Genomic DNA, 13,690 nt, shown 5'->3' with positions numbered 1-13,690 from the left:
CTTTCCTCATTCTGTTGGAATTTGAGGTGTGCACATTTATCCAGCTTTTTGGGTGGTTTTCCAAGCTTTCACAGATGGGATTTAAACTGCATTTGATCATGTGGGATCCAACTCCTTTAACCACGAACCTACAGTACTGGCCCAGAGCTGAGTTTTTTAAACACTAGAAAAGCGCCATGCTAAAAATATAATCCCTTAGTTTTGTCATTACTCGTCAATTAAAAGCTTAGACAATGCTCATTTAAAAAATTTAAATACCCATTTGGATTTAGTTTCTGTTATCTTTTTCTTTTTAGTTAAGAAATAACAAGATCACACTATTATCTGTTAGAGCAAAGAAAATTTAGAAATTCATGAGAAAAATTTTTGTCTCTTAAACTTTAGACACAGACTGAGTGAACTGTATGTTTTGTCATTTCACTCAGAAATAATGTCTGAGAGGGATCAGCAGATGACGTAATAGTTACGTCCTGGATTCCCATATAGTTCACCGCAGTTCAAGTCTCAGACCCGGTGGCTCAAAATTCACACCAGGCACATGTGTATGTGTTGCCCAAGACTCTGAGAGGACAATGGAGAGGAATTGTGCTGTGGCCATCACTCCTGGGGAGTGATTTCTCACTTTCTGTCTGTCTGTCTCTCCAGCCAGCTCACACGCCCTACAGCAAAAAAAATCTCTCTTAAAAAAATAAAAAATAAAGAAGTTAATTAGAACAGTGTGTACAGTTAGTACTTTTAAATGTGTTCATCCTATCTAGATAATAATAATGCACTGTCTAGATAAAAACAACTGTTAACATTTATTAAGCACTCTTTAAGCACTTGATTAAGCTTTTTATAAAAATGAGTTAGGTAATAAGTATGTGTTATAGTTATACTCATTTTGTAAATATAGAAACAAAGCTTAGAAACATAAATACATTCAAGATCATAGAAGCAGTAAATGATATGTAAAGTTTAGTGGATTGTGCTTTCACAGCCAGCTTCTCTAATAGGCCCTTTTAACATTTAAGCTGTATTATCACAGCAAATCCATACTTTGGATCCACAATTGAAATGATAACCTTACTTTAAATTTAGTTTTGAATTCCATATATATGGTTGGACTTATAACAATTTTATGGGATGTTTATAAAGACAGCTTAAAAATAGACCAAACACGGGACCAGCAGTTAGCGTAATGGCTATGTTGCTGGACTCCCACGTAGTCGACTGTGGTTCGAGTCCCGGACCTGGTGGCTTAAACTCACGCTGGGCGCGTGTGCGTGTGTGCCCAAGATCCCGAGAGGAGAATGGGGGAGAGGGGATTGCGGCGTGGCCATCCCTGCTGGGGGGTGATTTCTTGCTTTCTGTCTCTCTGTCTCTCTCTGTCTGGCAAGCACATGAGCTCTATAGCAAAAACCTCTCCAAAAAAAAAAAAAGAAAAAAAAAATAGACCAAACACTTAGTAGAAATTTGAATGTTATATATTTTTTTAAAGTGGGAGATTTTTATTAGTTTTATCATACTAAAAAAAGTGCATTAAACTCCTTTCATGAATGTACCACATTTTATTCTTTCATTCCTTCAGATACATGGGGTTAGGTACTAATTTTACATGAGGAAAACAAGGCAGAGAGAGTAGTTTGTTTCCACTTCTTTGTGTTTTCCCTCCAGGCCATATTTATCAGGATGACATTCTGTTACTGCACATCTGTACAATAAACTACACTGATTACAAGGTTTTAAAGATGTGTGTAGCTAGGTGCTGCAGCACTGTGAAATAGCTGCTCAAATGAAGAGATACGTGTACTTTAGCATAACGCTTTTGAAACGGAGTATATTTCATGAGATGAGCTGTCTATCTTATTTGCAGTTGCAAATCATTTCCATGTCATCAGACAGTAAAGCGATTTTGAATACAAACCAATATTGAGTAAATAAACAGTGGATTGTGTTAAAATTTAAGGGCAAATTCAGAAAGCCAAGCTGTGTTTTGGGCAACTGTGCCAGCATGATTTAAAATGCTAGTTTCTTTTGCAGCATGAAATAATTCTTATTTCCTCTGAAACTTTAATCATATATGCATTCATTCCTTTTAGTTCTTGCATCTCAAATAATTCTATTTGAAACTGGAGATCATATTCTTGAGGAAAGGAAGGTACTTGCACATAATATTAGAGATTTGATTTACCATACAATTTTATAATTTATTGTCATGTAATCTATTGTTAAAATTTGGGGTTTGGGTTTTCTTTTCAAATAATTTTCTGCTTTAAAATACCTCAAAGGTCTTTCTAAGGACACCATTGGGCTTAGAGTCAGTGTCATAGGCAGTGGGGATGCTACTGTGTGATGCTGGAGACAATGTGGGAAGGCTCCAGGTTCACATCCCAGGTCTGCTTTGGCAGACCAGGCATGCCCATGGCTGTGCCCATAATCCTAGCTAGCTGCAGGACTTCGGGAAGGATAACAATATGAAAACCCTGCAGAAAGGGCCAATCTGTCTGCTTCTCTCTCTGACAGAAAATAAAACAAGTTTTAAAGAAGAAGATCCTTTTGTACATTGCTGGAATTAGCAGCAATGGTTTCACATCTTTGGCAAGTTGGTAATTTCCAAATATCAACTTTCTCTCTAAATTATATTGAGTAACACTGGGAATGAGGTAAAAAAAAAATGAACTTTTTCATTCCTAAAAGAAGCTGAAATATTTCAACTGAAATATTTACAATGGGGCTGATGGCAGGTGGCGTAGTGGTTAAGGCATTAGACTCTCACATGGCCTACTGCGGTTTGAGTTTTGGACCTGGCAGCTTGCTTTCCCATTTTCTTTTTCTCTTTCTTTCTCTGTCTCTCGTTGGTCAGATTTAAGATAATAATAAATAAAATTAAAAATTCTTCCAGAAAAATATTTGACAATGTAGTTCTCAAATAAATTTATAGCATTTATGACACAAATTAATATGACTTCTAATTTACCTATTACATTGGCTACTCTTATTAAAATGCATTTTGTGACTAATTGCTTCCTTTAATCTCTTGTCCATTTTATAGTTTACTTTATAGTAGATAGATAATACTCCTTCAAACCCCACTCTATGATATATTGAAATAAATGTAAAGAGTAACCTAGGCTTTTCCAAAACTACCATTCTAGAATATGATTTCTGAATTGCTTTATTTATAACACAATTTCTTATATTATATATTTGCCAAAAATATAATAAATTCATGGTAGTCATTACATATCTGCAATACTTGAGCTCATTAAACACTTTACATATCTTCACCCATATATCATAATATTTCCAAATGAAATCACTCTGTGCATCTCCAGGCACTTTAGAACTCATATTCTAGAATGGTATAGATCATAAGAAGGATAGCTATATCTTCTTTTTCACAAATACTGAAGATCTTAGTACAGTAATTAATTGATAAAATTGGATAGGACTGGAAGACAGGAAAGGAAGAGGGAAAAAATATGCTTTTCTTAATAGTGGATATAATACATTATATAGGAAAATGCTAAGGAATCTACAAAAAACCTACTATCAATAGGATTAATAAGTGTGTTCAGTAATATTTCAGAACACAAGGCATTCAGAAACCAATTGTATATGTCTATTCTAGTAACAAGTAATAAGAAACTGAAATTTTAAAATCACCACTTATAATAACTTTGAAAATGATTTGATATTTAGAGATAAATTTACAAAACTAAGACCTTTATACTTAAAAGTACAGTATGATACTAAAAGTAGATTTAAATAAATATGGAGATGTATCATGTTCATGAATCAGATGAGTCAATATTGTTATGTTGTTATTCTCTACAAATTAATATACAGATCTAAACAGTTCCAAATAAAACCCCAAAGGACTTTCCTTCTGGAATTCAACAAGCTGGTTATAAAATTTCTATGGAAATGCAAAGGCAAAAAGATATGCAGAGTTAGAGAATCCACACCTTAGCTTCAAGGCTTAACCACATAGTTGTCAAGGAGTGGTGGTACATCCTAAGTATAAACTCGTCAGTTGAATAGATTAGAGAGTCTAAACATCAATCCACAAATATATGGTTAACTTTTCAGTAAATATGCCCTGTAATTCAATGGCTGTAACGAATAGTACTTTTAGCAGATGATGTTGAAACAACTGGTTTTCTATTTGGAAAGAAATGAAACTCCATCTTTATTACACATGATGCATGAAAAACTAAAAGACATGTTGATCTAAAATAAAAATAAAATATTAACAGTTCAAGAAGAAAAATAGAAGAACATCTTGAACCATGCAAAGAATTTTTTACATAGGAAATGAAAGACTTTTGTTTGTTTTTGTTTTTGCTAGAGGGTGCTTGTGTTCATCAGAGAGAGAGACAGGGAATAGGAGAAAGTACTTTCTTTGGGAAGTATGGCTCAATTCCTTCTCCTCTATTTTTCCCTCTTTTTGGGATTGTGAGCATGCACACTCATGTGCCCATAGTGTATCTCAAGTTTCCGGGTCCAGGACTGGAATTGTGCAATTGTGTATCTGGCTACCTAAACCGCCAGGCTATGGCACTGATCCTAAAAGGCATGAATGTTTCTAAAGAAGTGATTAATTAGAATTCTCTGGAAAACACAATTTAAAAAATGAAATAGGCAAGCAACAAACTAAAAGAAGATAATAAATAAATACATAAATTCATACACATGTATTAATTGTAATATATGCAGACATGGATATTTATTCAATGTAAAGAACCATTAAAGTTCAATGAAAAGTCACACAATGCATTACATAATACTTTTGGAAAAAATAATTCTTTAACTTTATTTATTTATATTTTAATTTGACCAGAGAGAGACAGAATGAGAAAGAGGGAGAGAAAAGGAAAGTGAGAAAGCAAACCACCAGGTCTGGGACTCAAATCATGTTAGGCCATGTGGTAGTCCAGTACTCTTAACCACCACACTACCTGTCGGCCCCCCATTATATAATACTAAAAGGGCTAATGAGAGAGACAGAAACAGTGAGAGGGAAAGTGAGAAATCACTCCCCCAAGGGGATGATCATGCCACAATCCCTTCTCCTCTCTTCTCATCCTGAGATTTTGTGCATGCACACACATGCACCCACCATGAGTTTCAAGCTGCTGGATCTGGGACTCAAAACAGTGGTCAGACATGTGAGAGTCCACACCATAACCACCACACCACCTTCTGGTCCTCAAAATCCTAAATCTTAAAATCATGCTTGTGCAACACTAAACATCCAGTAACAAAAAATCCTAATGTCCACTTTATTGGAATGTTAACCTATCAATATTTTCAGAATATTTGACAGTTTCACTTTGATGAGAACACCAAAACCACTTTCATAATTACACATGCTAAATAATGTCTCTTTAATGTGTTTCTTCATAGAATTTATGTGAAAACATTAGACATACGATGCTTTAAAGAAAAAAAATAAATAACCTCTGATATAATAAAACTGATTTCAAACCTTGACCTTAGTAGGCTCAGGATTGTTTTAATTTGTTTTCCACACTACAATTTTCACAACTCCAGGGTTGGATATAACTTAAAGGATCAAAAGAATGTACTGTCTGTCCCATTCAATTGGAAAAGTTCTAATTAATTAAAGATCAAGCCTGGCTAATTCTTTAAAACAGGATTTTTTAAACTATAATTGCTAGTCTCAAATCATTCAGCCTAGTTATCTAAATTAAACGTATAACTGAGGACCAGTCAGTAGTGAAGTGATTAAGCTGGCAAGCTCTGATGTGGCCAACTGTACAGTTGTAACCCTGGGCCAACGTGGCTTGAGAAACATGCCAGGCATGTGCACATGGATGTCCAAAGTCCTCAAAAGAGGAAGAAATGGAGAAGATATTGTAGTATGATCATCTCATACAGGTGGTGCCCCCTCCCTATGGTCCACCCTAGCTGTCTCCAATGAGTACATGCACTGTCTGGCAAATTTTTTTTTAAAGTATCACTGAACCACCACACCTAGACCTGGTGGCTTAAAAATCATACAAGATACGTATGCATGTTTGCCCAAAATCCTAAGAGGATAATGGAGGAGAAAGGGACTGCATCAAGGTCATACCCCTGAGGAGGTGATTTCTCACTTTCCCACTTCTCCCTCCGACAAGCACATGAGCCCCATGGCAAAATCTAAAACAAAAACAGATTATCACTGAATAACTGTAATTTTAATTTCAAATTATTGTATAACTGGTTGTGTTACAAGGATTTGGGGACTAAATTCAAACTTACTGAGGCTACAACTAAAAATTTTATCTTCCTAATTTTTACTGAATTAGCAATAAGGCACACTAATAGAGCTCCAGTAATTAGCCACATTGATTCACACTTGTACACCCACTTGTCTTCATATCTTTCTAGAGTACTATACCTTGTCATTATAAATTGCATTCTCACGAACTAATTACAATAAGGAAAAATCAAAAACTAAAGTTTCAGTATTTAGACAAAATTTCCATTGTAATTGCGTATGTTAATAAGTAAAACCACAGTAAACTAAAATTTAACAAAATATAAAATAATCAAATTATATTTAAGAATGAAGCCCATATTTACCTGACATTGCCCTTGGTGTTTCTGAGAACGGTTGCAGCAAAATTCTGTGTTACACCCACCAAGCTGATTCCATCCACCTCCACAATCTGGTCATTGACCTGTATTCTTTGAGAAGAGGAAAAAAATACCCACAATTAATTTTTCTGTTAATCATTATCATACCCAATAAATGAATCAATAAAAGACTTGATTTTTCAGATACTGATCCAAACTCTGTCTTTTACATACAAGCTCCAGGTTTTAATCGAACATTTAAAATAAAGACTATTTTGAAGGCTAAAAATAAGTCATCTAAATGGATCCATTCAATTTACCAAATATCCACATTCTACCAAAAATTTAAAAATCAGGCTGACTCCACAGCTTAGTGGTTAAGGAGTTGAATCTCATAGAGCTGATCGCAGTTTGATTCTCGGCTCTGAGGGTCTGAAAAACATGCCAGACACATGTGCATGCATGCCCCAAATTCTGACAGAATGGAAAAACAGAGGAAAAACAACTGCAGCATGATTACATTCCATCTTCCTATCTCTCTCTCTCTCTATCTATCTATCTCTTTATGGTGAGCGCTCACAACCTGTCAATTTTTTAAAAAGCTGATGGGGCCAGGCCATGGCACAATGGTTAATGTAGCTAGATCCCACATGACTGAAGGGGCCAGGCCATGGCACAGTGGTTAATGTAGCTAGATCCCACATGACTGAAGCACACCAAGTACTTGTGTGTGAAAACCCAAAATCCCAAAAGGAGGAAAGAGAGGAGAAAGGATTGGGGTATGACCATTCCCCATGGAGAGAGCTTTTTCACTTCCTCTTTCTGTCTCTAGTGAGCACATGTGCCCTCTGGGGGGGGAAAAAAAAAAAAAAAGACTGGGAATATATGACATATTTTTGTGATTTTTTTTTTTGTCCTTAATCAATTACATAAAACATAACATATCCAGCTAAAAGTTCCTTTGTGTTGAATACCTAATATTTCATTACAACTCTCCTCAAGAAAAAACATTACCGGGAATTAAAAGGAATCCTTCCTATTGAAGTTAAAGTTGTAAAACATGTAATGCTTTTCTGTGTGTGTATATGTGTGTGTGTCCACTTATTTACTTATGTCTATGAGCAGTACACAGTATCAATATTATTAAGTGTACAATATAATACTTTTTCATTTTTATATATGTACCTTAAACATATCACTCTTTATTGATCAAAATAAAAATTTTAAGCATGGAAAAATAAAGAAGAAATTAGATAATAAATGCTTATGTACCCATGACCAACTGTGTCAAATCTTAGCATTGTGCAATACTTGAATCGTATTTTTCTTTTTGATTTTTGCCATAGGGCATGCACACTCACTGGAGAGAGACAGAGAGAGGAAAAGTGAGAAATCATTCCCCATGGGGGATGTCACATTGCAACCCCTTCTCCATTATCCTCTTGGGATTTTGGACACACGTGCACATGCACCCAATATGATTTTTCAAGTGACTGGGTCTGGGACTTGAACTGAAGTTGGTCATGTGGGAGCCCAGTGCCTTAATCACCATGCCAAGGCATATTTTCCTTAAAAAACAAAAACAAAAACATATTACAGAAGTTGAAACCCCATTATCTGTCTCTAATTCTATTCCTTCCACTGCTTCCACACAGGTAATAGTCACATAAATTTTTGTCTTTAGCCTTTCCACTAAGTTAAAAACAAACAAGCAGGGTCCCCCTATGTCATGATCTTCCTGTCTCAGCCTCCCTAAGTCTTTGGAATTGCTTGCACCACCATGTCCAGCCTTGGGGTCAGACCAGGAGGTGAATCCAGGCCTCCCATGCAGTCCTGGCACGCACAGCCCAGTGTTCCAGCAGAGCACGCACTACAGCTGAACCTGTAGTGATTTTAAGTAGAAACAATATGCATGCAATGAATGGGAATACATAAATATTTTCATGCTTTAAAAATCAGTCTCTCACTCATTGTACAAGTTAGTTTGCATTACTTACTATTAAGTTTGAGGTCTATCCATGGTTATGATAAATGCAATTCTTGCTAATTCATTTCCAACTATATTTTTGTGAATATAGCAAATTATAATTCTCCCTTATCTTTTATATGGACAACTATGTTGCTTTTAATTTTAGCTATTATAAATACCGCTGAAATATCCAGCTATACATGGCTCCTTATGCAAATGTTTGAGTTTCTCCAGGATACATTCTTAGAAATGAAATTTTTGAGGGAAAAAAATAGGCATTTTCAACTTCTTTAGACATGGGCAAATCACCACACCTTCAGGAATACTTGGTATGTTCAAAATGATATCACATTATGATTTTAATTGAATTTATCTAATTACTAGTCTAGGTGAACTTTTTCTATGTTTATGGATTCTTCCACAAATGCCAGTTCAATTCTTGTATCCCCTTTTTCTGTTAGGTCGAGTGGCTTTTTTTTACTGGGTTAGATAAATTGTCTTTATACATCCTGTATATTAATTCCTTCTCAAACATGTTGTAAGTACCTTCACACAATCTGTAGATTTGTCTTTTTACATTTTTCTAAAATATGGTGGTTTCTGAAAAGAATTATTTATTTAACTTTATTTATTCATTCTTTTATTTTTTAATTTGGCCAGAGAGAGACATACACACAGAAAGAGAGAGAGGGAAGTGATAAAGCAAACTACCAGGTCTGGGACTCGAACCATGGTCAGTCATGTGGGAGTGTGTCTAGAGCCTTAACTACCATGCCACCCGCTGGTACCTGAAATATAATGCTTTTGAGAAAAATCACTTTTAAAAATATAATCACATTTAGATGCAATTTTTTTTTGTATTTTATTTAAGGAATCCCTTCCTGAGTCAAAGTTATGCCTAAAAAATATTGTATAATATCTGTTAAAGACATCAGTCAAAGTTATAACTAAAAAATATTGTATAATATCTGTTAAAGATTTCAACATTTTGCTTTTCTGCATTTATGTAGTTATCATACTAAAGTTGTTCTTATTATATTTCCTTAACAATCTAATGTTTTCTAAATGTATAAAATACTGGCAGAACAACATTTAATACAGAGTCTACCTTTTCTCCACTGATTAGTAATGTCACCTCTTCCAAGTTTTCAAATGTACATTGACAATTTTCTGGGCTCTTCATTGTTTTCGTTTTTTTTGTTTGTTTGTTTGTTTGGTTTTTTGTCTATCCTGCATCAATACTCCATGTCTGAATTAATACATCTTCATAATTAGTATTCCTATTTCACATGGCAATTTGCCTAAAATGATACATTATCTTGCGATATGTCTGAGGTATGCTTTATTTTTTCTTCCGATCTGTCTGAGCTATGCTTGATCATTTACTTTTTCTAATTACTTTGGGTTTATTTGCCAAGAAATAGAAAAATACTCGTGGGGTTTTAATGAAATTGGACTGATTTTAAAGATAACTTTAGGAGAACTGATTTTATCACATTGACTCTTTCAGCATCAATGAAAATTGAGTGCTACCATAGGCATCCCTAAACAAGTATGGCCTATATCATATTCTGCTACCATAGGTTAGGAAAAGTTATCCAAAGCTTAGAAATAAGACTAAAAGTAGGACAATACGTCCTTTCAATGTCATATGGGCCCATTCTTTAACACACTCACCTAAGGATAATTAGGGAAATGTACTTCATGTGACCCACAGTTAATATTGTTTAGAGGTCCTAAGCATGGTAAAGTTATTTATTAATTTGTAGGTTTTTTTTAACCTAGATGAATTCAAATCATTCTCAAGTATTAGAAAGGATAATCTCAAAGATCACGGTTTATTGCCATGTAAAATATTAATCCATTTCATATGTAACTGCTATGTTAATCTAATATTGCTTTATTAATGTACCTTTAAATATTTAACTCCAAGAATGCTATTTGAACTGCACTTACCATCTCACTATTTCCCTACTTAGAAAGTTGAGTAAAATCTTTCAGACATGTTCACTTTATATTTCTGAAAGTTACTATTTTTAATTTTTTTGAAAATTAGCTACTGACTATAATAGTTTTAGAGGATCCACTGTGATGGCCAAATGAACTCACAAAGCCAGTCAAACTGAATTACCACAGAAACACTCTCTATGAGCTGTTTAAGGTCTGAGAACTTCCCTCAGTTCTCAGAATGAGTCACAAAAAGCAGTAAAATTTTCTCTTTGCTACCATTCCAATCCTCTACAAATTACTATTTTCTAATTTTGTACCTTCCATTTTTTTTTAATGTTCCTTGCCATTTTGGGTCTGGGCCTAGTTTGTACTAGATAGTTAAAATGATAATGATGATAGTGATCATAGTTCGTCACTGGTAGCAGCAATAATTAGGAGTGCAATTTTATAATCTAACCCTTGGAGACATCTATTGAGATTACAGAGATCTATGTATTATCCCCCATATGAGAGATGATAGAGAGTTTGGGTTGCTATTCTTTTAATTATTCATTAGTTCTAAATATTTTATAATATATTTCATATTATTTCATAAGCCATCTTAAGACTACCAGTAAAAAAAACAGTCCTTTAAAATCCTTATAGTGAGAACTTTCTCTTTGCAGCCATTGCCCAAGTGGCAGCAACCAAAATGAAGTTCAATCATTTTCTGACTTCAGACCAAAGCAAAAACCATAAAAGGCATTTCAATGCACCTTTCCACATCCACAGGATAATTATATCTTCCCCCATTTCCGAAGAGCTGAGGCAGAGGTACAATGCTCAATCTAGGCCCATCTGAAAGGATGAAGAAATTCAGACTGTATGAGACACTATAAAGGTCAGCAAATTGGTAAAGTAGTCCAGGTTTACAGGAAGAAATATATCATTTACGCTGAGCAGGTGCAGCAGGAAAAGGCTAACGGCACAGCTGTCCCTGTGGGCACTGAATGGTGGTTATCACTAGACTAAAACTGAACAAAGACCACAAAATGATCCTTGAACAGCAACCCAAATCTCACCAATTAGGAAAGGAAAGGGGAAATATAAGGAAGAAACAATTGAGAAGATGCAGGAGTAAAATAATCTTACGTACAACTTATATTTAAAACTGCTAAAATGAGGGCAGTAGTGGCATAGTGGTTAAAGGTGCTGGATTCCCACATGGCCAACTACGGTTTGAGTCCTGGACCTGGTGGTTTGCTTTCTCATTTTCTCTCTCTCTGTCTCTCTCTGGTCAAATTAAAAATAATAATAATGATGATAATAAGAGGAATTAAATTAATTAATTAATTTTAAAAAACTGCTAAGATGGGAGAGAAAAATCCTGTTATTGACTTCTTGTATTTCATTGATTACTTAATTTTCTTCTGAGGTTGAAAACTGAAGCTACAATGTTCTGGGATGCTGTAACTGGGAGAAGCCATTCATTACCTCTCATTGCATAGGAACTAGTTTCCTAACAACAGTATTAATAAATAAAATTGTACTCTCTGAAAATTAAAGAGAATAATCTAGTTGGTTTATATAACATAAGAAAGAATTCATGACTCTAATACTAGAGTTATCCAACAAAAACTTTAAATGTGTTAGTCATTTAAGAAAAAAGCTTTTTTCTTACAGAATCTGTTAGTAGCCCAGAGTCATTTTCGTGTAAGTATATAAGCTCATGTAGTAAAAGTGACTCTGAACAAATCAGGCTAATAACTTTGGTGTACATGTTCCTGCAGTTTTGTAAAGGTATAAGTTTATATTTAATAAAGAAATTAGTTAACTTGAATTTGCTAAAATTATGATAATGGCTGATGGCTCACATAAGCTAATAATATCCTAACATAAAGCTTAAAATCCTAAAATACGTGAAACTGTTTTCACAAAACTTAATTATAAATCTGACAAATGTCTGTATCAACAATACGTTTTGTAGCATGTCCACTTAAACATGACTTCCAAGATTCTTACCTACTTCTCTTCAAAACCTTGGTCAACAAGTCTAGCTCTTAAAATATACAACTCAGATTACTACCTTAAAATGTTACAGAGTTGCTATAATTTTGCATCATGATATAAAAGTGTTCATCGTTTTCACTTTAAGAAGACCTAAAAAAATGTGTATTGCTATAGAGAATGACATTTGGTAGTCAATTAAATTGCTTGTGCATGATAGGCAATTATCATCAAGTTCCTATTACCAGAGAATATTATGTAGAAGTTAATTAACTAGACTAGAAGTTAAAGGTAATAAGGGTAAGTGAGATCGTGTTAAGAAAATGTACAATTATATAGATGAGATCATAGCATAAATCTTTGTTTTTCAAGAAAAATAAAAAGTAGTTTAGTCCTAAAGTAAAGTGAAAAGTTTTTACGGAACATGAAAGAAGTGAAAACTTTAGTGTGCATTAAAGTGTGAGGAAGGTTTGAAGAAATGATTTTTATTTGCCTTGGTTCATAAATCTGGGACCAAAAAGAAGATAAAGAATGGGATACATTTTTAACAAAATCCTCTCTCTTTTTTGAGAGGTTGTTGCTATGGGGCGTATGTGCTCACCAGACAGACAGAGACAGAGAGACAGAAAGCGAGAAATCACCCCCCAGGAAGGATGGCCATGCCGCAATCCCTTCTCCTCCGTTCTCCTCTCAGGATCTTGGGCATGCACGCACACACACGCACCCAGCTTGAGTTTTAAGCCACCAGGTCCGGGACCCAAACCGCAGTCGACCACATGGGAGTCCAGCGACATAGCCATTACACTAACTGTTGGTCCCCAAATCCTCTCAGTTTTGAAAAGACATTCATATTATAAATTACAAGAAAAAGGAGCCAGCTGCAGTGGTACAGGCAGTAGGGCTGCTGCTATAGGATGCTGGAAGCTAAGTGGAAGGCTCCAGGTTCATATGCCAGTTCTATCTGCATGCACTAGGTGCACCCTCAATCCTGGCTGGCTGTGTGACTAGGGGAAGGTTCCGGTGTGAAAATCCTGTCTAGGATGTCTGTCTTACTCACTTTCACGCTCTCTGTCTCTCTGTCTCTCTCTCATTCTTTCTTTGTCTTAAGAAATAAATAAGGAAACTTTTTTTTTAATTGGGAAAAATAAAAAAATAGTATATGAACTCTTTATTGTCAAATACCAACTTCACGCAAAAGTGAAATTTGACTATTTC

General features: G+C 34.8%; 1 protein-coding gene across 6 annotated transcripts in view; it reads right to left on the bottom strand.

Annotated features, from left to right (window-relative positions):
- The window catches only part of PPP1R9A (protein phosphatase 1 regulatory subunit 9A), a 361,745-nt gene that overhangs the window by 110,224 nt on the left and 237,831 nt on the right, over window positions 1-13,690 (bottom strand). For all 6 annotated transcript variants that reach the window (XM_027775319.1, XM_027775318.1, XM_014591219.2 and 3 more), the window contains exon 4: window positions 6,577-6,681. In XM_027775319.1, the coding sequence (XP_027631120.1) occupies window positions 6,577-6,681 (105 nt within the window). The remainder of the gene's footprint in view (window positions 1-6,576; window positions 6,682-13,690) is intronic.

Source organism: Tupaia chinensis, unplaced genomic scaffold (genome assembly GCF_000334495.1).
Source record: "Tupaia chinensis unplaced genomic scaffold, TupChi_1.0 Scaffold000544_1, whole genome shotgun sequence".
Lineage (NCBI taxonomy): Eukaryota > Metazoa > Chordata > Mammalia > Scandentia > Tupaiidae > Tupaia > Tupaia belangeri.
Note: the sequence above shows the minus strand (reverse complement) of the source record. Positions and strands in the feature narration are given on the sequence as shown.